Source organism: Haliotis rubra, unplaced genomic scaffold (assembly GCF_003918875.1).
Source record: "Haliotis rubra isolate DU_JTF1 unplaced genomic scaffold, ASM391887v1 Scf207, whole genome shotgun sequence".
NCBI lineage: Eukaryota > Metazoa > Mollusca > Gastropoda > Lepetellida > Haliotidae > Haliotis > Haliotis rubra.
In genome coordinates this window covers 1,438,117-1,461,762 of record NW_025766081.1, presented here as the reverse complement: position 1 = coordinate 1,461,762, position 23,646 = coordinate 1,438,117, and the positions used below count along the sequence as shown (strand labels likewise).

General features: G+C 37.8%; 2 protein-coding genes across 2 annotated transcripts; both read left to right on the top strand.

Moving 5' to 3' along the window:
• The first annotated feature begins 1,022 nt into the window (after positions 1-1,022).
• Positions 1,023-13,084, top strand: LOC124276240. Its single transcript, XM_046711911.1, has 6 exons — positions 1,023-1,138; positions 6,922-8,076; positions 8,452-8,769; positions 9,329-9,646; positions 12,440-12,684; positions 13,073-13,084. Exons 1-6 carry the CDS (start codon positions 1,066-1,068, stop codon positions 13,082-13,084), a joined length of 2,121 nt encoding a protein of 706 aa, XP_046567867.1. The 5' UTR covers positions 1,023-1,065.
• Positions 13,085-13,212: 128 nt separating this feature from the next.
• Positions 13,213-22,511, top strand: LOC124276239 (uncharacterized threonine-rich GPI-anchored glycoprotein PJ4664.02-like). The gene is made up of 10 exons (XM_046711910.1): positions 13,213-13,673; positions 14,397-14,711; positions 15,270-15,449; positions 16,352-16,717; positions 17,550-17,879; positions 19,110-19,439; positions 20,419-20,538; positions 21,021-21,060; positions 21,867-21,892; positions 22,073-22,511. The coding sequence occupies exons 1-10, from the start codon at positions 13,481-13,483 to the stop codon at positions 22,147-22,149; spliced, it is 1,977 nt and encodes a 658-aa protein (XP_046567866.1). The 5' UTR covers positions 13,213-13,480; the 3' UTR covers positions 22,150-22,511.
• The last annotated feature ends 1,135 nt before the right edge of the window (positions 22,512-23,646 follow it).

Genomic DNA, 23,646 nt, shown 5'->3' with positions numbered 1-23,646 from the left:
ACCGGAATAATATGCTTGTTTGTATTTTTGTTCGTGAGTATGATATTGTTTTCATGATTAGAGGGAAAACAATGTAAAATATGCTAAAAATGCTACCACAAAAATAGAAGGTTAGGGGCTGTGTACCTGTGTAGCATTTTTAATTATAAAAACTTTGAGACTAAATGTATTTTTGCTTAACAGAAACTAAAAAAAACTAAAAACTAAACAAAATGTATTTTTCAAGGCTGACAAGTTCTTTTGTTCAAAACAGCAAGTCTTGTTTGTCATATTGTAGTATTTATGAAAAAAACAGGTGCTGAATATTTGTTTACACTATCATTTCAAATGATCAGTCCCTAAAAGTCAGATAAACCATACTAACTGGAACATCATACTGGGATTGTGAGTGTTCATGATCATTTTGCCAATGGATTGCACGCGTTATCTAGGGAGTAGGGAAACTTCTAATGTCATAATTTTAAATGTTGGTCTTTCCTTATTTCCCGAATAGACTCCTAAGGCAATATCGAAAATGAGAAAAAAATTTAAATATTGGAATAGATAATTCATTCTTTCACAGATTTCTTTGGATTTGTATTTTTTTGTACAAGAACATACATGTATCAATACGCCCGGACTCAAAACAAAACAGGGGCGATGGGGCGTAGCCTAGTGGTTAAGGCGTTCGTTCCTCACGCTGAAGGCCCGGGTTCGATTCCCCACATGGAAACACTGTGTGAAGCCCATTTCTGGTGTCCCCCGTCGTTATACTGCTGGAATATTCCTAACAGCGGCATAAAACTAAACTCACTCACTCACCCAAAACAAAACATAATATCCGGCCTACTTCTGTCAGTAAACAAGCATTTCGTTGAACGAGCATCAAGAGTTTGAGTGGGCATAGGCGAAGAAAAAAAATCGGTCACAAAACGGGTTTTCTCATGGCACAGTAAGGCTTCCGTATAAGGGATATGTTTGCAGTTCTTTTCACAGGGTGTTCGGAGGAGAGTCAAATCCCACTCGGTCGGTGTTGACGAACGGTTGTGATATTGTTCGTGTCCACGGAGGACGAGGAGAACAAGAATGACCATGGTCAAGCAGGTTTTCGTGGGATTATGCTTGATTCTGTTCGGACCAATCATGACGTCAGTCATTGGTGTGTATTATCCTTCGTTATTTCAAGCACGCTCAGCTACATTTTGTAGTCCGAACTACAACGTATTTTGAATAAGAATATAATCATCTGACATTATATGACTACCTATCATTCATAACATCTTTCTTGCTAAAATTCAAATATTTAAAATAGAATTCGGCATCTATGAAGGCATGGTTGCACACATATTCATATTGATTGCAGCTTATACTGAACCAATAACTTGCTGTTATGTTTCTGAAAAGAAGATGACAGTATGTTTTCAATGCATGCCGTTCTGCATACATAGCGTTGTTTCTGAAGATTACTCCTTGAAACACACGTGCAGGATATCAATGTCAGTCTGATATCCTCACACTCCTTAATTCGGGCGTTTTCATCCGTCCGTATTAAGGGGATTTCCTTGTTCTGTTTACGGAGGTTCAATAAGCGCTGAGGTGGGCAGAAACACTATGGACATTGTGAAATGCAGGATTGCGAAATATTTACCCGCGTTACACACTGGGACCAAGGCATTGAATCGCGCCGGAGATAACATACTGAAGCTTGACCTGAGCTACCTATCGACAAATGAACGTTGGGCAGCTGCTGTACAAAACCATCATAAGAATCCTAGATAGCGACCCCGACCTTATTTAAATGGGTAGCTTGCCGCGGGATTCAAGGTATACTGGGTGCATTTGTATGGAAACACAGTCGCTGTATGATGAGATACCCATAAAAATCTTTAGCTGTTTAATTCTGCAGATAGTATTTTCTCGTTATTGTTATTACACAATGTGTGCGTACAATATGCGAGAATGCAAAAATGCATATTACGTTGTTTCGACATAACTCACTCGTGTTCTAAGATAATGAGGGACTCAGTTAACACTAAATCTCCCATATGTCGAATTGTTAAGATAGAATAAAAGCACGAAATTTGCAAACAAATTGAGTTCTCACATGTATTGAACTTCATGTTTTCAAAATAAAACGACATATTTTACTGATGCAACACCCATTAAATATAACATTGGTATGATAATGATACTTAGTAAGTGTTAACCAACAACCACTGCACGTATGAAAACTAGCATTGCCAACATTTCGTATGTGTCACTTATCGAGTCAATATCCACCATACAAAGACCGCATACACGTAACAAATGTTGTTATATATGTTATTATATTTTTGTCAGGTTTACAGGTATATGGCATTGATTTTGACAAGCCAACAAATATTCCTTCGCGTAAAATATACTTTACAATTTTTATATGTAATATTTTATATTTTCTCAAATATATTCGTATATTGCAGAAATTACAAAATTCATATTACTTTGTTTTCACTAAATTGTATCTTTCGCAACACAGAAGCGGGTGAACTGTTTAATTAATAATAATATTAACGTAAGTATTTACAATAAGAAAATAAATGTAATTTTTCTTGTTTAAACATGTCACGTGTATATATTGTATATGGTCTAACGAGGTATGTGGTTAATGGCCGCGCACACGTGTAAATATTTCTTCACTTTCCCCGAAAGATTGCTGCTGTAATTAGTGCCAGGTATACATGTAAAGTAAATCCTACGATTGTAGCCACCAGGCGCACGCGAAATCATAACCTTTCATAACTTTTTTGATAACTGTATTACATGACTTTCCACAATTTCAAAGTATAATCTAAACACAATATATTATCTATAATAATGAAAATAAGCTACAAAATCCTTTCAGTAAGCATAAATTAAAACGTCAAGGCAAGAGAACATATCTCTGATATGATTATATATATTATATGATTCCGAGTATATCATAAGCATCTAATTATAATCTAATAATTAAAACTATCAAAAAGTGATTGTTCTGAGTGCATCATAAGCATCTAATAATATTCTAATGATTATAAATATCAAATAGTGATTGTTCCGAGTATATCATAAGCAGCTAATAATAATCTACTTATTATAAATATCAAATAGTGATTGTTCCGAGTATATCATAAGCATCTAATAATAGTCTACTGATTATAAATATCAAATAGTGATTGTTCCGAGTATATCATAAGCAGCTAATAATAATCTACTTATTATAAATATCAAATAGTGATTGTTCCGAGTATATCATAAGCAGCTAATAATAATCTACTTATTATAAATATCAAATAGTGATTGTTCCGAGTATATCATAAGCAGCTAATAATAATCTACTTATTATAAATATCAAATAGTGATTGTTCCGAGTATATCATAAGCAGCTAACAATAATCTACTTATTATAAATATCAAATAGTGATTGTTCCGAGTATATCATAAGCAGCTAATAATAATCTACTTATTATAAATATCAAATAGTGATTGTTCCGAGTATATCATAAGCATCTTATAATAGTCCACTGATTATAAATATCAAATAGTGATTGTTCCGAGTATATCATAAGCATCTTATAATAGTCCACTGATTATAAATATCAAATAGTGATTGTTCCGAGTATATCATAAGCAGCTAATAATAATCTACTTATTATAAATATCAAATAGTGATTGTTCCGAGTATATCATAAGCAGCTAATAATAATCTACTTATTATAAATATCAAATAGTGATTGTTCCGAGTATATCATAAGCAGCTAACAATAATCTACTTATTATAAATATCAAATAGTGATTGTTCCGAGTATATCATAAGCAGCTAATAATAATCTACTTATTATAAATATCAAATAGTGATTGTTCCGAGTATATCATAAGCATCTTATAATAGTCCACTGATTATAAATATCAAATAGTGATTGTTCCGAGTATATCATAAGCATCTTATAATAGTCCACTGATTATAAATATCAAATAGTGATTGTTCCGAGTATATCATAAGCAGCTAATAATAATCTACTTATTATAAATATCAAATAGTGATTGTTCCGAGTATATCATAAGCAGCTAATAATAATCTACTTATTATAAATATCAAATAGTGATTGTTCCGAGTATATCATAAGCAGCTAATAATAATCTACTTATTATAAATATCAAATAGTGATTGTTCCGAGTATATCATAAGCAGCTAATAATAATCTACTTATTATAAATATCAAATAGTGATTGTTCCGAGTATATCATAAGCATCTTATAATAGTCCACTGATTATAAATATCAAATAGTGATTGTTCCGAGTATATCATAAGCAGCTAATAATAATCTACTTATTATAAATATCAAATAGTGATTGTTCCGAGTATATCATAAGCAGCTAACAATAATCTACTTATTATAAATATCAAATAGTGATTGTTCCGAGTATATCATAAGCAGCTAATAATAATCTACTTATTATAAATATCAAATAGTGATTGTTCCGAGTATATCATAAGCATCTTATAATAGTCCACTGATTATAAATATCAAATAGTGATTGTTCCGAGTATATCATAAGCATCTAATAATAATCTACTTATTATAAATATCAAATAGTGATTGTTCCGAGTATATCATAAGCAGCTAATAATAATCTACTTATTATAAATATCAAATAGTGATTGTTCCGAGTATATCATAAGCATCTAATAATAATCTACTGATTATAAATATCAAATAGTGATTGTTCCGAGTATATCATAAGCAGCTCATAATAATCTAATGATTATAAATATCAAATAGTGATTGTTCCGAGTATATCATAAGCAGCTAACAATAATCTACTTATTATAAATATCAAATAGTGATTGTTCCGAGTATATCATCAGCAGCTAATAATAATCTACTTATTATAAATATCAAATAGTGATTGTTCCGAGTGTATCATAAGCATCTTATAATAGTCCACTGATTATAAATATCAAATAGTGATTGTTCCGAGTATATCATAAGCATCTTATAATAATCTACTTATTATAAATATCAAATAGTGATTGTTCCGAGTATATCATAAGCATCTAATAATAATCTACTGATTATAAATATCAAATAGTGATTGTTCCGAGTATATCATAAGCAGCTCATAATAATCTAATGATTATAAATATCAAATAGTGAGGAACAAATAGTTTTCAGAGGGTAAGTTGACTGTGCGCCTGTTAAAAGCAGTTCAAATCCATTGTGGTTCATACTTTAAGCTACAGATTACGGGTCACAGATCACAATGAACGCTAGTTCCGTCCCTTGTTTAGGGAATGCACTTTAATAAATATTTGAATATTCAATCTTTAACAAAGCGTGGCGGTTTTCAAATACCATCGCTGAAACTGTGAAACCATAAAGTTTGAATTGAGAAAAGCATCGTTCCTCTGATCATACATATTATATCTATCTTAAGTAATTTTTTCATGTATCAATAACTTCCTGGCGTTGATAAATGTATGCTAATGTACTACATATGGTTTATTTTTATTGTTTAGCATAGTTTAAATATCCTAACGAATGACTATGATAAACGTAGTTCTCTACTTAAGTTGTTCCGTATCAACATATTTTATAGCTATAGTAATACATAATATATATCGTAAACATAATCAAGAAAATATTAAACACTTGCCCATTAAATCTTAGGTTTAGAAGGCAACGATTACCTTTGTTTTTGAGAGTGTGAATGTTCGTTTTTCGGGTAAAATTATCTGTTACAGACTTGATTCTAAGTTACGATTTTGTGCTTGAAATATGTAGTAAATTTTCAAGTGGTTCTTATTTGAAATTTTACAAGAAAGATATTTTATTGCCATGTTGTGAGAAGAATGAAAGGACTGGTCGGTATCTTCTTTCCAGTGAAATCATGCAGTTTGACCACTCCATTGTTGCCTACTATTATATACTACTAAACATTTGAAAGGTACATCCTGAGTGTCCAGAAGGAGGAATATATCTGATTGCATCCGGGCATGGAACTGGCGTATGTTACACCTCATTTGAAAATATATATATATATATACATGAAAAAATGTATATACAAAACTAAACATGGGAGCAGGTATGCGTGTTAGGTTTTCACACTATCACAAAACAGCGACAACGACGACAAAATGTATATTAACTTCACATCATGAAAATCATCTGGCAATTACATCTAAGAGGGGTACTGTGTTAGCTCAATTTTTTTTAGAAAACAACAACGTATGAAATTGTTTAATTCAGTTCTCATGCATGTAAGCTTAACACTTGTCATGTCCAGTCAAATTTGCAGCTAATACCATTTCCAAACATCCACTCAGATTTGTTTTCGCTTTGGCACCCAAATTTGGCAATGCAACAGATAACGCTGTGAATATCTGAAGGTTCTTTTCTGATGAGCATTACACACCCACCATGATCATATGTAGTCGTCCATTTAAATTGTTCATCTCAAATCTAAAATAGACAGAATTGTTAACACTGCAAGTAAAATCGCTGGAGTCAGATTTGAATGTTTATCATCAATATATGAGCAGCAAATCGTGAATCAAGCTGTCAAAATTATATCTGACCCAACTCATGACTTAAATTCGGAATACAACCTCCTGAAGCCTCCGCTACAAAGTTCCAGTTGTGAAAACTAAGAGAGCCCGTACATCCTTTATTCCATGTACCATATCTCTCTTAAACAAATGTAAAGATACCTAAATCAATGAAATTATGTAAATATGTTTTGTATCTCTCTGATGTGTCAGTAGCTCTGCTGATGTAACACAAATTCCTGAAAAGGCATTAAAGTATTCTTCTATTCTATTCCATTCCATTCCATTCCATTCCATTCCATTTTTCCATTTTCTTCTATTCTATTCTATTCTATTCACACAAGTCCATACCTTTTTCTGGTTTTGTATTTTCTAGCCTGGGTGTCTTATGGTGGAACACGGTTTATTTGGACGCCCTTTCCTGCGCGCTATTCAAAAGAATCACGTTATGGAACTGCCGGATTTCTGTCAATTGAACACTTAAAGGAGGGAAGCTGCACTGTGAGAGACAGTAACGGAACTGAACACGCCATAATTCTTCAGGGGGAGAAAAACGTAACACAATACACGATACCTGATGTTAAATTTCTCACTTTTGACATTCACGTTGAAAGGCTGGCCATGGAACTGATTTGTTCAACAGATGTTAATCTTAATTGTCTGAATCAGGAAGTATCAGAAGAATTTGCTGACGCATATCCTATCATTCCTGTTGCATCACTGTCAGACAGGTACACAGTACCCCCAGTTCCCAATAATGCCATTCTTGAAATAGTGGCTGCCTACGACACTACAACTGTCAGAGTCTATTTCAACAGCAACTGCAAATACTCTAAAGAGGGGATATCATACAACAATGGCCAGTTGCTGATCACAATATTACGAAAGGGACAAGTATTGCAATTAGCTGACGTATATCCAAGCTATAGGAAAATATGTAATTTGGGTGGAACAGTTGTTGAGAGTAATTTTCCAGTAGCTTTGTTTTCTGGATCTCCTGCCTTGTCGTACCCTCAAACCTTCAAAGATGCTGTTATGAGTCAGATTCCCCCGATTGGATCAAGCGGAACATCATTCATAATACCCAAGATTCTAAACATTGGAAGCTATAGGGTCAACATTGTGGCCAACAGCAATGGCACATCTGTGGTCAGGGAAACGCAAACTGGCGCTAAATCCATACAACTAAATGAAACCGACTTTCACGTTGAAGATTTTTCTGATTCAGAGTTTGAAATCATCTACATAAAAAGTTCAAAGCCGATAAGTGTTTTTCTGATAGCGGGAAACAATGGAAAACACAGCATTTTCTCTTCTGTAGTTCCATCTGCAGGTGACTATGGTACCGAGTACCTCGTATCTGACATTCAAACCAGCCAGGTGAACTATGTACGGTATATCACACTCATCACTAGTCCCAACTGTACAGCAGAGATAGGCGTCAACACAATATGGACAACTTCATCAACACCTTCCCACGTCGCCTCCATCTCCAGCTTCAGGGCTCCTTCCAACATGACAGTCATCAGAAGTATGTCCTCCACCTGCCCATTTGCCGTGTTGGTCACGGGTCTTGGCTTTTCCAAAATGTATGGATATTTCAGTAGTCCAGTGGGATACCATTACGGTAAGTTCTGAAGTGTAAGACATGAAGGTTTTATTGTGACAAAAATGGTTACCATTGGCTGAAGCAGAATTATTATTATCATATAACTATGGAAATGCTTATAAAGGATAAAAATGTCAAAACAATTTCTATAAATTTGTCTCGTAAATATATGTGCAGAAAATATTTGTATATTATTGTCAGTTTCATTTGGTTGTATCACTATGTTCAACGGCACATAAAAGCTGTTACCCGTGATAGGAAAGAGTGCCATAATTCATAATGTATTTTACACTTCAGTTCCTCTCACTGATGTGACTCTCCTGAACAGCACCACAAACACTTTATCAGTGGCTGACAATGATGTCATCACTCTGGTGTGTGAAACCAACCCTACCCGACCACCATCGGTTATAACCTGGATGAAGGACAACCAGACATTAACACAAGCCGTTACATCTCACAACACAGACGGCCAAGGATTAACCGTTTCCACCAGTGTTCTGACACTGTCACCTAGCTGTAGTGATCGGTTGTCTGAAGTATCCTGTGTGGCTTCTTATAACTCCACCACTCTCACATCGCCAGTGTTGAAACTGCTTGAACAATGCACCTATGGTATGACTGATATTTAGTTGAAAATTATTTTGAATCATTTTTAAACATTTTTACATTTCACCAAACCGGTCATGTTCTGAAAGAGATATTTTGACACCCAGTCATCTAAAGGGATGTGAATCTAGCATAATGGTCAATTTCAACATTTTATTCATCGTTCACTTCAACAGTCAGACAAAATACCAACAGCTTAATATGGAGGATTGAATCAGTTTCGATGTTTTATTTTAAATAGATCCTGATAAGTAGGCGCTTAAGGTTTAAGTACTTCCTCACAACATTGATGAAAAATGATAGATTTATAAAAGTGAATACTTCAGTTACGATTATAATTTGTTTTTAACGCCACACTCAGCAAAATTCCAGGTAAATGGCGGTGGTCAGTAGATAATCAAACCAGAACCAGACAATCTAGAGATTAACATTATGACCATCGAAATTGGGCTACGATGACATCAACCAAGTCAGTGAGAGTGACCACCCAATCCGGTTGATGCCGGATCCATACGGGACACTTATGTCCCCCCCACACACATTTATGCTGTTTGTTGTGTTTCAGTACCTCTATCTGATGTAAATATCATTAATGCCACAACAAAACCATTACCAGTAGACGAGAATGATGTCATCAGTCTTGTGTGTGAAACCAGCCCTACTCGACCACCATCGATGATCACCTGGAACAGGGGCAGTGAGGTCGTAACGCAGACTACAACATCCCACATCGCCGACGGCCACGGGAACACCGTATCCTCCAGTGTCCTAACACTGACTGTTGCTTGCAGTCATCACTTGTCTGAAATATCCTGCACAGCCTCCAATAATGTCTCTACTCTGACATCCCCAGGGCTGAAGATGTTTGTGCAATGCCCAAAAGGTAGGACACATTTCGGTCTACTCACTCCAATTTTTCAATACGATAAGCACAATTGTTATTGCCGTTTTGATTAGACGAGGTACGGGTAGTTCCCATTTGCCAATCCAATTCGAAAACCCTCTGTATCAAACGTTGTAAATAATTCGAAGAATGAACTTGACTAATTGATTAATCGACTTATACGTGGAACGATTAGATCAAGTCAGCTTTCTATGGTCTGTAGATATTCGGGACTGGACCAGATAATTCTTTGTTTTAAACAATTAGCACAGATATAGGAAAACGCAATACGACAGTAATGACATGTATGAACCCTGTCAGCGACCCCAGCCACCCAATCCCCTTGGTCGTCTCTTACGAATGCATTAGTTGTTGAAAACCAATTGTAACTCTGATTTTCACAGTTTTGCAATGAAGAAGCTAGAAATGAGCTCATAATCTATCATGTCAAATTATGTTGAAACAGTCTATTCCATCAGTCCAGGAGACATCGATTGAAGATTCCGGATACAAATCAGCAACCTATGCTGGTCGGATGGTCATGAACAATCATGTAGTTGACCTGACAGTAATGTGGTTCACATTCGATCATTGCAGGCCGCCGCCATATATATCCACATGTAGTTGACCTGACAGTAATGTGGTTCACATTCGATCATTGCAGGCCGCCGCCATATATATCCACATGCAGTTGACCTGACAGTAATGTGGTTCACATTCGATCATTGCAGGCCGCCGCCATATATATCCACATGTAGTTGACCTGACAGTAATGTGGTTCACATTCGATCATTGCAGGCCGCCGTCATATATAGTATGACCAGAAATTATTGAGAAGTTTAGGAATATGTTTAACTGGATTTCTAGTATACACAACCTTGACCAGCTATCAAGTGCTTGGTTTCATTCAAGAGAGACAACTCCGTTAATCCTTTTTTCATTAGTTTGTGAAGAGTTATCCCCCTTTGTTTACTTGCTAGCAGACGACATTTTCAGTTATCCTCAGTATGGATGATTCAGAGAAGAGGAAGTTGATTTTAGAGTATTATAACAGGGACATCAGATCAGCTAAAGTGATTTCAAGTAGAACAGGCATCCCTTTGTCCACTGTTTATCGTGTTTTGAAAACTATTGCAAATGGATATGACATTGAGCACCAGGGAGGCGCAGGTAGGCCCAGTAAATTGACTGTCGGTGACAGCAGGCGGGTTGGTATTCTTGTTTCTAAAAACAAACGAAGGAGTTTAGAAAACTTAAGGCTGGATATGATTGATAGCGGAACTGTGGCTGTCTGTAAGGAGACAATTAGAACTGAGCTGCATGCAATGGGTTGGCAGAAAAGTCGAGGAATTCCATCACCGATCATGAAACCTTAACAAAAGGAGCGAAGGTTGAACTGATGCTGACAGCATAGAAATTTTAACTGGGACAATGTGATTTTCTCAGATGAAAGTTCCGTGTGGCTGTTTCCTAATAAACTGAAATTCTGGACCAAAGAAACTGAAACACTTTTGTATCAGGGCCCAAAGTACAGTCCGAAATTTAACGTGTTGGGTGGCATATCTGTGTTAGGGGCAACGCCCCTCTGTGTATTTGAAGGGAATATGAACAGTGAGCGGTACACAGATATTCTCGAGGGACATTTACTTCCATCTGCTCACGTGTTCTATGGAATTTTGTGGATTTTCCAGCAGGACAACGACCCAAAACATCGTTCAAAGCATTCACAGGCCTGGTTTCGGAGCCAAAATATGACATTATTAGATTGGCCAAGCTATAGCCCTGACCTAAATCCAATAGAAAATGTTTGGGGACTTATGAAGGAAAGTGTCAATAAGAAAAATCTGACAAATATTGCTGAAATGAACGAATAGGTGGTCCAATATTGGGACAGCATGGACCACGACTTTCTAACTTCTTTGATCAGTAGTATGCCCCGCCGCATTGAAGACTCCATTGCTGCCAATGGTGACTTGACAAAATACTAACTGTTCACCTGTCTTTGAATCTGGAGTTATGTCCTGCTAATATTCACATTTAATACGTGAGTAATGAGTGAAAAAAAAATTACAATCTTAAATTCTCAATAATTTTTGGTTGTACTGTATATGTAGTTGGAATATTGCCCAATTTGGCGATACACATTATAAACTCAAGCATTATTGTCAACTTTCATGACCGACAGTTTGTTACTTAAATGTTTGCTAAATAAATAAAATGCATGAAATAAATAAATAAATAAAATGCATAGATATAGATTAACGCCATCTTTCAGTTCCCATCTTTCTACGTTGACATGATCTTCAGCTCTGTAAGTGCTATCTGGATAATTTAGACGTTACTGGTCATCACTGACCTAATATGTGTGCAACAGGTTCACAAGCCACCGTGGCCTAATTCTTCCCAATGCTTCATATTCATTTTTGCTTATTCACATAAATTGTTTAGCAACAAATACGAAATGTTTCTGACTCGTAAGACACAATCAAAGCATTTCCAAATATTTACCCAAATCCTACAAGGAGTTTACTTTTTTTTGTAGGTCAATTTAGATGTGTTTTTACAAACAAATGTTTAACAGAGTAATTGTAAATACGTGAGACTTTATATGTGTCATAATGCAGTTAGTGACGTTAGAAAACAAGGGCTTATGCTCCTTACCACGTTCTCGGGCAGTGATTTTTTGTCTCTGTTATAATATCAAAACAACACCAAAAAACATTAACAGTTTTGAAGGATAATTCGTTTTGTAAAATTTCTATGTTTCTTTTGTACATTGATTTCTATTTCCAGCTTTGGGTCACAGTGGAACCCGGTTTATTTGGGCATTTTTTCCTACGGACACACACGATTACGATGGTGCAGTAGATGGATACCTATTCATTGAACACAACGAAGAAGGAAACTGTACATTAAGTGACAGCTACGGCAGATCATCATCCATCACACTTCAAGGACAGAAAACTGTCACACAAGCTTATCTTAACAAGTATCTCCTCTATATCGGAACTCACATTGAAAAACTTGGCTTGGAATTGGTATGTTCAACAGAAGTTAACCTTGATTTTCTGAATTATGCAGAATCCAATCGCGTTTTTGATGCGTTTCCGGTGGCACCAATACAGGCGTTATCGACCAAATATATCATTCCATCTGTGCCCAATAGTGCGTTAATGGAGATAGTCGCTGACACCGATATTACAACTGTTAGAGTCTATTTCAAAACAAATTGTATTTACGATTATCTTGGTTACACGTACACAAATGGAGACGAGCTGTCTGTCATCCTACGAAAACAACAGCTCTTGGAAATCACTACTACACGGGTTTATGAGTGTGATTTGGGCGGAACTGTGGTTGAGAGTGATTTTCCAGTAGCTGTGTTGTCTGGAGCAAATGTGCTCACGTATCCTGTGAGTGTTGTAGATGCTGCTCTAAGCCAGGTTCCACCAGTAGTGACATGGGGCACTTCGTACATAATCACCTGGATTGCAGGTGTCGCGCAATATAAGATTAATGTTTTAGCAGCCTACAATGGCACTCTTGTCACCAGGGAATCCCGCACAGAAGTTAACTCTTTTGTCATCAACGAAAGAGAAACCTATTCTGAAGAGTTCCTAAGTTCTGAGTTGGAGGTAATCTACATTACGAGTTCCAGACCAACACTGATTTCAATTATTGCTGGAGATCCTTTGCAGAGGGGAGCGTTCTCCGCCATAGTTCCCTCGACCGATGCTTATGGCACGGAATATATTGTGCCCGAAGTCTACGCCACCGTGCCACACCCACGGTCTGTGACCCTTGTTACTAGGGACAATTGTACAGCCGATATAGATGTCAACACCAACTGGACAACGGTCACAACAGCGTCCCAAACGGTCTCCGTCTCTAGCTTCCAGGCCCCATCTAAGAAGATGGTTATCAGAAGCATCTCGACAACTTGCTCATTTGCCGTGTTGCTCACTGGATCCCGTATCAGTAGGATGTATGGGTTTTTTCAACAGTCCAGTTCGGAATAATAACTATGGTAAGAAGGTCATGAGTCTGTGAGTGAGTGGGTGAGTGAGTGCGAGGGCTGGGTTTGAAGCCGTTTGTAACAACATTGTTGGGAAAGCCCAAAGTGATGAGGTCTCAGACTTTTACCACTTAATCCGGGGTAATCCTTCTCATGACTGACTGACTGACTGAGTTTGGTTTTACGCCGCTTTTAGCAATATTCCAGCAATATCACGGCGGGGGACACCAGAAATGGGCTTCACTCATTGTACCCATGTGGGGATTCGAACCCGGATCTTCGGCGTGACGTGCCAACGCTTTAACCACTAGACTACCCCACCGCCCCCCTTCTCATGAAGCTGAGTCACCGTGATATTACTGAAGTACTTTTAAAGAAACGTTAAACATAATTGTACTCACTCACTATGTCGAATTTTCAATTCAAAGTGATGATGCTGAAACTTTGCACATATGATCTCCATACATTTAAGAGACTTATGTCCTTATTCGAATCTACTCCACATCATTGTTGGTGTTGAATTAGGTGCGGGTGTGTGGTATCATCCGTATTCAATGGCGTAAATACATGTGCCCAGAGAAATACAAACGAATTGGAAGACAGGTCGAGATGACAATGTACTGCAAATATGTTTGACTAACAGATCAATCAAATACAAAGCATTATATATTTCCATTGCACATTTCTATGTTTTAATCAATAAGAATCCGGGTGTAAGCTACTTGTTCATTTCAGTTCCTGTCACATCTGTGACCATCCTCAATGCCACAACCAGCCCGTTATCTGCAAGAGAGAACGATGTCATCACTCTTGTTTGTGAAACCAACCCGACCCTACCACCATCAGCCATTACCTGGATGAAGGACAACGAGACATTAACAGATGCTGTTACATCTTACACAACTGGTCGCGGGAAAACAGTAACAAGGAGCATCCTGACACTGAGGGCTACTTGCAGTGACCACATGCCTGATATATCCTGCACGGCTTCCATTAACGACACCTTTCTAACATCACCGAAATTAAAGATGTCTGTCCAGTGTGACAATGGTATGTTGACCAATAGGATAGTATCAGAGTTGGTTGGTTAGTTTGTTGATTTACGCCACACTCAGCATTATTCCAGCTATATGGAGGCGGTCTGTAAATAATCGAGTCTGGACCAGACAATCCAGTGATCAACAGCAAGAGCATCGATTTCGCAATTGGGATATGATGACATGTGTCAACCAAGTCAGCGAGCCTGAACTCCCGATCCCGTTAGTCGCCCCTTACGACAATCATGTGTTACAGAAGATCAATTCTAACCCGGATCTTTACGGGTCTAGGATAGGGAGGAACGTAGCCCTAAAGAAGTTTTCAAACATTGTGTACAGAAATATATTTAATTATGTATTGTATTGACAAAACAAAATGCACGTTTTGAGCAAAATTTGTGATTAAAATAAATACTCCCACTAAATTACGGCATGGATATTGTCACTGTTCCTTTTTACAACATGTCGGTTCTTTTGGCTTGAATTCATTTATTCTGCTTTTTAGATGAAGCAACTATGTTTGAATTTGTATTGAATTTATGAAAAATGTATTGAACCGTATACATTTCAGTTCCGTTAAATAATTTGACATTCATCAACTTCACATCAAGCCCGATGCCCGTGGTGGAGGGTGACGTCATCAGCTTCACGTGCAGAACCAACCCTACCCGACCTCCATCGACCATGAACTGGATGATGATCCACATGCCATCGGCGCAGCTTGCAACATCTCAGACAACAGACGTTCATGGTCGAACTGTATCTATAAGTGTCATCACACTAAATGTTACTTGCAGTAATCATATACCGGAATTATACTGCACAGCTGCCAATAACGGTACCAGAATGGCATCTCTGTCGCAAAAGCTGCTTGTACAATGTTCAAATGGTAGGTGGATAATTCATTGCGAATTAAATATATCTTCATTTTCGGAGGCTAATCCTTATAAAAAAAATATGTACGACTAATCTAAATAAGATGCAGAATAAGCACATGATAACATCATTCTGTTTGATGAAAATGTAGTTTGGTAAGGTGGCTGAACACCAGGTATATACTAAGGAGAAGATTGAAAGGTTTTTTTCCACAATGAGCAATGTTAATTGAGGACAAAGTGTAGCAATAGAGCATACACGGGTGGTCCAATCGTCTAAGGCGCTAATGTGTTGTGAAGAGTTGCGTCTCTTGGACATCCCAGGATCCTATGATTGTGGATTCGAATCCCGGTTTGCCGCGATTATGTTTTGAAGCTTTTCAACACCATTCCGAAGGCCGTTGGTTTCTACAAAAGTTTTAAACGCATGAGACCAGTACAAATTTGGTAAACACTCAACTCACGTACTCACGTTCTGTGAAATGGACTTGACACTTTCTGTTCCGGTTCAAAATAACAAAATCATTACTGCTGCATCTTAAGGACAGTGCTTTCAAAGCATGTTGTACTGATATTTCAAGTTAATTTCAACAATACTGCAGCTAGATCGAATTTATACATAGCAACTTGCTGCAGTTTAGTGGTCAAATCCTCATGTATTTTTACATCCCTTGCAATTAACCTTACAAGGATTTGTTGGCTTTTCATTTCTTTTCCCTTCTTATCCAATTTTCTAGATGTGTGTATTTCAAGAACAAGTTCTCCTTATACATTTCAGTTCCTCTCACGAACGTGTCGTTGTACCATGTATCGACCAACGGACAACGTCTCACCGGGTCCGAGAATGGTTTAGTGGTCTCAGATGCAAACCCACTTGCCGTGGTGGAGGGTGATGTCATCAGATTGATGTGTGAAACCAACCCCACCCGACCACCATCGACCATCTACTGGACGATGGACAACCAGAACCTGACGCAAGCTGAGACATACGACACATTAGATGTTCTTGGCAGAACTGTAACCACAAGCATTCTATCACTGAATGTCGTTTGCAGTGACACCATGCCTGAAATATACTGCACAGCTTCTGATGACGACTACATCGTAACATCGAACCTGACGCTGGCTGTTAGATGCAGAAACGGTACGTGTGAGCGAATGTGCGTCAATGCTGCCTAGAACAGCTCATGTTGGTTTGATGGATGTGGAAAGTCCCAAATAATGGTCTTGAGAATAGGAGCATGAATATGGAGCTGTTAATCGAGAACCATAAGAAAGTATATATCTGGCATTTGAACTCAACAAGGCTACAGGTTTCTGTCCAACATGAGACACGCACAGCGTCCTGGAATATTTACTTACCTAGGGCCTCCAACCATGTTTGAAGCATAGGGGCATTATAATAAGTGTTCTTGAGCTTCACATTGGCCATCGGCGTCCCATAAAGCGACGGCCCTGGGTTCGAATCCTCCTATGGTGTTTCTATGTGTGTAGGCACCATACACTGCTCGTTGCTTCCATCAATCTTGTAAACCTCTAAGACCCGAAACACTTCGGATGTCCTCCCTCATTAACCTAACAGGCTATGACTTAGCTGCAATACTGTGACATTAAAACTGGATTTGAACTACGCATACTCACTCATCTGATATTCCAGAACTAGCTGTCTGAACAGTCATAAGCACATTTCATGTCAAACGTGTGTCCAAAGTGTTCGATATTTAATATCAATATCTGTTTCTTCCTAAAGCTGATATATAATAAAAACTATGTAATGCCTTTTCAATGTGGGTGAATTTGCACATAAGATGCTGATAATCAGTTCGAACAATAATTAAGGTGTTCGATATTTTGTTTAATCAATATCTGTTTCTTCTTATAGCTTATATATAAATAAAGTTGTTTGGCATTTTCAGTATGGATGATTTTAGGACGTAATGTTTTTGGGTATGACAGATCTGCTGGTAACATTTCAGCTCCCGTCACTTCTGTGAGAATCCTCAATGCCACAACCAACCCAATGGCCATCGCAGAGAATGATACCATTACTCTTGTGTGCGAAACCAATCCGACCAGACCACCATCGAATATCGTCTGGATGATGGCCAACCAGGCACTATTAACACAGCCTGTGACATCACAAAGAAATTACCTCGGGAAAACAGTGTCCATCAGCATCTTGACACTGAACCCTACATGCAGTGATGACATGCAAGAGATAGCTTGCATAGCTTCTAACAACATCAGCCGAAGGTCATCACGAGCCATGAAAATGGCTGTACAATGCAGCACTGGTACGGCTGATGGTAAGATTTCGGTTTTATCCGACAAACACAATATTATATGATTTCCATTTCACCTACAAAATCATTCGATGAAATACGAAATCAATATTTTCTGGTGAGTGGCGATACATATATGCGGTGGTGCATCAGCATCACAAAGATGCTTGTAACAATGTCATGGTGTGTTATATAGCGAGGTTTTTAACAAGTTAGATTGTTTTGAAACGAGTTGCATGGTCAATGGTACATGAGAGGCACGAATGATGTGATCTGTTTCTTCCTAAAATTGCAGCTTTAAATCTGAGCTTTGAATCAATGCATATTTTTATGACCATGAATGGCGTCATGAATGGCTGCCTACTTAACGTTCACACCGAATGTGACTCTCCACATTAGAAGTTATTCGCTTTATCCTTGTATTATCAAGGCGATGGTGATAAATGAAAACTAGACAAGATCAAATATTTGGTTTGTTATTTAACGCCGTACTCAGCAATATTCCAGGTATATGTAAATAATCGAGTCTGGACCAGACGATACTGTGATCAAAAGCATGAGCATCGATCTAAACAATTGGATACGACCCTTCAAGATTAAAGAGCATTAACACACAAAACTCATACAGTTTCGAAAAAGGTGCTGACGAAAATTACTGAAGAGCAAGTGACCTTAGGTCATCACCGTGGAGTAGCCAATCATACACCAGGAATTCGGTCTCACTCAAATGTTAGATAACAGCTACCTCAAATCGCAAACTTCATCCCACCCGCGAGAACGTACATTGTATTCAAAGAAAAGTGGTTCCTACACTGGATCTCAATTAAGGGCAAGAATTCAAGTAACACTTGAATGTGAGTGCCCGGGTTGTTTGGGGTTTTTCATGAGTAAAAGTAAAATCGATCTCTGTTCCTTATTTGAAGGGGCGGTGGGGTAGTCTAGTGGTTAAAGCGTTGGCTCGTCACGCCGAAGACCCGGGTTCGAATCCCCACATGGGTACAATGAGTGAAGCCCATTTCTGGTGTCCCCCGCCGTGATATTGCTGGAATATTGCTAAAAGCGGCGTAAAACCAAACTCAGTCAGTCAGTCCTTATTTGAAGATTTTTCTTGGTTGTTTCCTCATTTGAAGATTTTTCTTGGCTGTTTATCCTAAAAGATGTGTCCAATTTACATTGATAAGAAATAAATAATATTACTGCACATGACTCATTTGAGCTACAGTTGCAAGTGATATTGGCTACATTTAATTTCAGTTCCTCTCACGACTGTGACCATCCAAGGCACAACGGGAAACGTCTTACCTGTCAGCGACAAGGAAAAACTAAGATTGCAATGTGAAACAAACCCCACCTCACAAAAATCGTCACTTATCTGGATGAAGGACAATCAAACTGTAACGCAAGAAGTGGAGTCTCACACAAGGAATGTCGGCAGTCTAACCCTTACTTTCAGCATCCTTACTCTCATTGCCACCTGCGATGATAACCTGTCTCCTATTTCATGCACTGCGACGAATGAAAACAGAACGCTGACATCGTCGAAGCTCAGGATGATTGTAAACTGTCCGACGGCCATGGAGTCATGTATGTAGAGCAGATCAAATAACTTCATGTCTGTTTATTTTCAGCCATCATCAAACCTGGGTGTATACTGTTTGTTGTTTTGTTTGTTTGTTTGTTTGTTTGTTTTAACGCCGCCCTCAGCAATATTCCAGATATTTGGCAGCAGTCTGTAAATACTCGAGTCTGGACCGGACAATCCAGTGATCAATAGCATGAGTATCGATCTACGCAATTGGGATACGATGACATGTGTCAACTAAGTCAGCGTGCCTGACCACGTGATCCGTTAGTCGCCTTTTACCACAAGCATGGGTTGCTTAAGATCAATTCTAGCCCGGATCTTCACGGGTTCTTAGTTGTTAGACTACGAAGCATAGTCTCATAGTTGTAACGTAATGTAACGTTAACCCATAGTTGTACTGAGGTCCAGAAAGGTTTAACACTGAATTCTGCAATATTCTAACTATAATAATTGAATGTAGATCAGTGACTGATGGCATGAACATCGATCTACGCAACTGCTAAGCAATGACATTCATCAACCACGCCTAACAGCCTAACCACCCGATCCCATTAATAGCCTCTATAGACAAACATGCGAAGCTGACTATCAGTTGTAAGCCAAGTCTTCGCAGGGGTTGTACTTTGTTGGATCCAATAAGACGAGGGGCGGTGGGGGTAGCCTTGTGGTTAAAGCGTTCGCTCGTCTCGCCGAAGACCCGGGTTCCATTCCCCACATGGGTATAATGTGTGAAGCCCATTTCCGGTGTCCCCCGTCGTGATATAGATGGAATGTTGCTAAAACCATACTCACTCACTCCCCAATAAGACGAACAACTCGTTAACGATATATAGTCTGTGGAATATGAAAATATATAACACATTTTTCATGATTTTATTGCGTCTAACAGAAAAATACAAATATATTTTTCCTTTCTAAGAAGGATAACCTCACATTGTCCCAATTTTCATCATGGTCTACATTTCACTTTTGTCATAGCTGATGGTTTCCAAGTTGGCGTTGGTGTCGGGGTCGGCGTTGTTGCGGGACTTCTGTTGTTGGTGGCTGTATCTGTCTTCATTCTGTGGAAGCTGCGGTCCAAGTCTCTCAGGGGTAAAGGTGAAGGACGTATTTTATATTTTCCACTTCAAATGGTCATTAAGATATACGTGTATATAGAGACGTATAAAGTGCATGTATTTTATCAAATAAGACTCATTTCAGCGTTTGAAAATATTTTTGTTGTTCAAACATTTATCAAAATCTCGTGAGTCTCAGATGTGATGATGCGATATGTGAGATGTATAATAAGTAAGTGGATGGACTTTACTCACAAATATGTGAAATAGCACCAATATGACAGTCGTCGGAATATTCTTTGTTATTCCAGCTAAATTACGGTTGTCTATAAATAACCAAAACGACCCAGTGATCAGCAGCATGAGCATCGACCTACGCAATTAGGATACGTCGGAATATTTGAATCAGTGGTTATCATTAAGAGCAACAATCTATGATCAGGATAGGATGGAACATTCACCAAACTGAATCATGTGATGATCGATTTTAAATTTAAAGATGTCAATAATTTTATGTTACAGGCTTACCAAACGTCTCAAATGGATCTACAAGTTCGTACATGTAAGTTCTCTGTTCTGCATCAGCCTCAATAAGTCTTCACATGATTTTACTACCAGTATTGCCCGGCAATATTACCGGAGTTCTGGGATGGGTTTATGTAAAATGTATGTCTGCACGAACACTGTAAACATACTATATTAAAACTGAAAGATTGTGTATGTCTATGTAACTATATCAGCTATCTAGCCCTTAGTTTTGAGGGTCTTTGGGGTTCTTTTGTTTGCTTGTTTTTTTATTCTTGATGTTGTTTTTCTTATTCCCGCAAAATACAACCCTTTGTTGTTAGTACCTCATGGGTTATTCTCTAAGTATATCATTGTAGATCACTTCGTAAGGTTACGTATATGTAGCTACTAACTCCATTTAAAAACATCATGTATTGTTGTCTGAAAAAAAATATTCCTAACCGTAATCATACTTAAGTGACTATTCAAGAGACACATTCATTTTTTAAGAAACATTATTATGTATGGCTAAATCCAAAAAAAACATTTGTTAATTGGTAAGTTACTTTCTAATGGCCTATACGTGTGTTTTGAGTTTGTGAAGATATCGGTCATTAATCTCCTTTTTCATAAACCTATTAGGATTTCGTAAACAAAAGACGTTAGTACACATTATCGCACAGGTGACATTGACATTGACATTGACATTGATATTGACAGTGATATTGATATTGACAGTGATATTGATATTGCCCATTTCAGTTTGGCCTTGCCTTGATAATTTCACGAAGATTCAATTGTCGGTAATGTCATGTAACACACTAACTATACAAGCCATAAATTACCACAATCTTTTCGCAGGACAAAGCACGACACCTCTACCTATGGTAAGTGTTTGAAATTTAACGAATCGAATTATCTATCAGAACATATAAGGTAATTATTCGATGCTTTACTGGTTCCGAGTTTACAAATGAGCATACTGATTAATATCCCAGCATCATCAGTTAAGTACACCATACGAACTGGATACTCTTCTATTTGTGCTATTGTTTATTTGGTTACAGATAACCGGCTTATGGCTAGATCCGAAGAAAGTGAGCGAAATAATACGAACACAGAAATGAACACCTTTAGTCTGTGAATGTATCTCCTGGAGGAAGTTGAAAGTGCGGTACCTTGACACACAACCAGTTTCATCCTGCTTCCATTTCGTAATGATCTAAAAGATGAGATGACGTAATTACGACATCATTACTAGGACTACAGACACATGCAAGATAGAATGACCTTTCCATTTTTACACGTCATGTTAATGGACAACATATTTACATTAGATTTAATTCATTCATTCATTCATGCATGCATTCATTCATGCATCCATCCGTCTATCCATCCATCCATCCACCCATCCATCCATCCACACATACATATGATTACATGCAATATTTACAGTTCCATATGTGTTCGATATGTAAATGGTATGAAATCAACAATACTTCAAAAGTGGGGTATAGTTCACGCCTTATATTTTGTACGATACATTTATAATCTGTCACAGAAAATACAAGTTCCAAATATAGATAAACAAAGAGGTATTTGCATGTGTAAACTATTGTAGGATATATTCTTGGCAACTATGTAAGTACAAATATATGAATACACGTGATGTAAAAGAATGTAAAAGAATTAGTACTCTCATCATTGAAACAATGCTATCAAAGAAGAATGTGGCAGTTGTGAGTAACAAGATTCATATACTATGTCCAATTGTTCATAATCATTGTTTGCTACCCCTGGTATCCTGGTCTAATACAGTGTATTACCTATCATGGAGTTTGTTGTCACTTAAAGTACACAGTATACAGCTACGTTCCTTTGTACTCTTTGAACAGTATACTGGAGTGAGCTAAATTTTAACTTTGCATCGGCAGTACTTCAGTCATATCGCACACCCAGGAAAATCTGGGTTAGATCCGGGTCTGCGGAACCCAATGACTTAGAGGCAGCTAACGGGATCGGGTGGTCAAGCTTGTTGACTTGGTTGACACATGTCATCGTATCCCAGTTGCGTAGATCGATACTCACACTGTTGATCACTGGATTGTCTGGCCCAGACTCGAATTACGGACCTCCGCCATATAGCTGGAATATTGAAGAGTGCGGCGTAAAACAACACAAGCAATAAGCCAACTTCAAGTTATTTACTGACCACCGTCACAGCTGGTAACTGAAAAGGATGTAGTGTGGTTAACACTGATGAGAGGCATGGGGGGTGGTTGCAGATAAGGTACCACTGGTCAAGCAGCTACAACCTTATTAGGAACTGGCCATTGGAACAGGACCATGTGCAATTAATGATTTATGCTTACATATTAATTTGAAATAAACAGAACATGTGTTCTGAACGAAGAGGGTCGGGTTACGCTAACCTTTTCGGAACACCTGGTGTCGTCACAATGGTAGTGATTCATAAACACATCCTAAGGGGAATGATGGAAATATTACAACGGATTATGCCTGTAACAGTTATATATTTCCGACGATTGTGGAATTTGTTTTGGCGCAAATTCTTAGACTTGTACCTTGGTCAAAGGAGACGTGAGCATTCTCAGCTTTCCGGGATGCAATTTGTAGCTTG

Bases quoted from the DNA above. Each gene is read 5' to 3' on its own strand.
- LOC124276240 (XM_046711911.1), top strand. From the start codon at position 1,066: ATGACCATGGTCAAGCAGGTTTTCGTGGGATTATGCTTGATTCTGTTC. The intron at 1,139-6,921 runs GTGTGTATTATC...TGTATTTTCTAG, and splicing joins AATCATGACGTCAGTCATTG to CCTGGGTGTCTTATGGTGGA. The intron at 8,770-9,328 runs GTATGACTGATA...GTTGTGTTTCAG, and splicing joins GCTTGAACAATGCACCTATG to TACCTCTATCTGATGTAAAT.
- LOC124276239 (XM_046711910.1), top strand. From the start codon at position 13,481: ATGTCAACACCAACTGGACAACGGTCACAACAGCGTCCCAAACGGTCT. The intron at 19,440-20,418 runs GTATGTAGAGCA...CTTTTGTCATAG, and splicing joins TCCGACGGCCATGGAGTCAT to CTGATGGTTTCCAAGTTGGC. The intron at 21,893-22,072 runs GTAAGTGTTTGA...ATTTGGTTACAG, and splicing joins GCACGACACCTCTACCTATG to ATAACCGGCTTATGGCTAGA.